The sequence below is a fragment of the Colobus angolensis genome, unplaced genomic scaffold, assembly GCF_000951035.1.
Source record: "Colobus angolensis palliatus isolate OR3802 unplaced genomic scaffold, Cang.pa_1.0 Scaffold698, whole genome shotgun sequence".
NCBI lineage: Eukaryota > Metazoa > Chordata > Mammalia > Primates > Cercopithecidae > Colobus > Colobus angolensis.
In genome coordinates this window covers 4,714-6,635 of record NW_012120687.1, presented here as the reverse complement: position 1 = coordinate 6,635, position 1,922 = coordinate 4,714, and the positions used below count along the sequence as shown (strand labels likewise).

At 55.8% G+C, this 1,922-nt stretch overlaps 1 protein-coding gene across 1 annotated transcript in view; it reads right to left on the bottom strand.

Annotated features, from left to right (window-relative positions):
- The window catches only part of LOC105500876 (tubulin alpha-3 chain-like), a 2,196-nt gene extending 1,791 nt beyond the window's left edge, over window positions 1-405 (bottom strand). Inside the window, exon 1 of the mRNA XM_011926555.1 lies at window positions 217-405. Coding sequence (XP_011781945.1) covers window positions 217-219 — 3 coding nt within the window. The 5' untranslated portion in view covers window positions 220-405. The remainder of the gene's footprint in view (window positions 1-216) is intronic.
- Window positions 406-1,922: the final 1,517 nt, after the last annotated feature.

Below are 1,922 nucleotides of genomic sequence, written 5' to 3'. Positions count from 1 at the left end.
CACCGTCAACGGTCCCCGTCCACCGACTAAAGACCGGCAGCTTCATTTAAAACAAAAGCCGCCGTCCCTGCCCTGGGACCTGCAGATCCAGGAGAGGACCCCGCGTCCTTCTCCAGCTTCCTCTCAGCTCAGCGACCAGGCCCGCAACTACGTCCCTCCGTCCGCCCGAGGCCAATTTCGTCTGCCTGGGCGTCTGCGGGGCGTCCCGGGTCTTACCATGGCGAACTCCGCCGCTTTCGCCCGACGCTGCTTCCAGACCTCAACCTGCTGCCACAGCTGCTGAAAGCCAATTGCAACCGTCCGCCCGCGCGCGCTGCACGGGATTGGCCCGCTGCTGCCAGGCTGCCATTGGCTTGGAGTTCCTGGGAGGCGGGCCGAGGGCCGGGTCCCAGTTCTTATTGGCCATTGCTCAACACGTGTAGTGGGGACGCTCTCTGATTGGATGCAGGATTGGCGGGAAGGCAGCGGGGGTAATCAAAGGCTTCGCGGGTGCTGAGGCATTTCCGGGGTGTCTTCTGACCAGGGTTGGAACAGCTACTGCACGGCTTTTGTGGGTCACGGAACATTGCCTTGCTCCCAGTGTGCCACTGCCCCTCCCTGAATGCCCGAGCCTGCTCCTCTCCAAGCCTTTTTCAGATCTTTGCAAACAAGGCCGCTTCTGAGAGGCCGTCCTGCCATCTACCCAAGTCACAGCACTGCAATCACCCCCCTCTTCCCTGTTCCCACCCAGCACCTGGGAAGTGGCAGGATTCAATCACTTTTGTGACCCAAAAGGAGAAAACGGGCTGGGCGCAATGGCTCAACCCTGCAATCCAGCACTTCGGGAGGCCCAGGCAGGTGGATCACCCGAGGTCAACAGTTCCCCGAGACCAGCCTGGCCAACATGGTGAAAACCCGTCTCTACTAAAAATACAAACATTACCCGGGCTGGTGGTAGGCACCTGTAATCCCAGCTACATGGGAGGCTGAGGTAGGAGAATTGCTTGAACCTGGGAAGCAGACGTTGCAGTGAGCTGAGATTAGGCCACTGCACACTCCAGCCTGGGCAACAGCCAAACTCCCTCAAAAAAAAAAAAAAAAAAAAAAAGGAGGGAGGCAAAATCAGCCTAAGTGGAGAGGTTGGGCCAGGCACAGCGGCTCATGCCTGTAATTCCAGTGCTTTGGGAGGCCACGACAGGAGGATCACTTGAGGTCAGGAGTTCGAGACCAGCCTGGCCAACATGGTGAAAACCCGTCTCTACTAAAAATACAAACATTACCCGGGCTGGTGGTAGGCACCTGTAATCCCACCTACCTGGGAGGCTGAGGTAGGAGAATTGCTTGAACCTGGGGAGCAGATGTTGCAGTGAGCTGAGATTAGGCCACTGCACACTCCAGCCTGGGCAACAGAGCCAGAAAAAAAAAAAAAAAAAAAAAAGGAGGGAGGCAAAATCAGCCTAAGTGGAGAGGTTGGGCCAGGCACAGCGGCTCATGCCTGTAATTCCAGTGCTTTGGGAGGCCACGACAGGAGGATCGCTTCAGGTCAGGAGTTCGAGACCAGCCTGGGCAACATGGTGAGACCCACCTTGCCCGTTTCTACAAAAAATAAAATAAAATTAGCAAGTCATGGTGGCACGCTCCTGTAATCTCAGCTACTCAGGAGGCTGAGGCAGGAGAATTCCTTGAACATGGGAGGCAGAGGTTGCAGTGAGCTAAGATCACACCACTGCACTTAAGGCTATGGACTGAATGGTGTCCCCTGCTGCCAATATTAGACGCTGAAGCGCTAATCCCCAATGTGACTGTATTTGGGGACAAGGCCTGTAAGGAGATGGTGAAGGTTAAGTAAGGTCATAAGGGCGGGCCCTGATCCAATAGGATTCGTGTCCTTACAAGAGACCAGAGAGCTTGGGTGCTACCTTCCCATGGGAGGACTTGGTGAG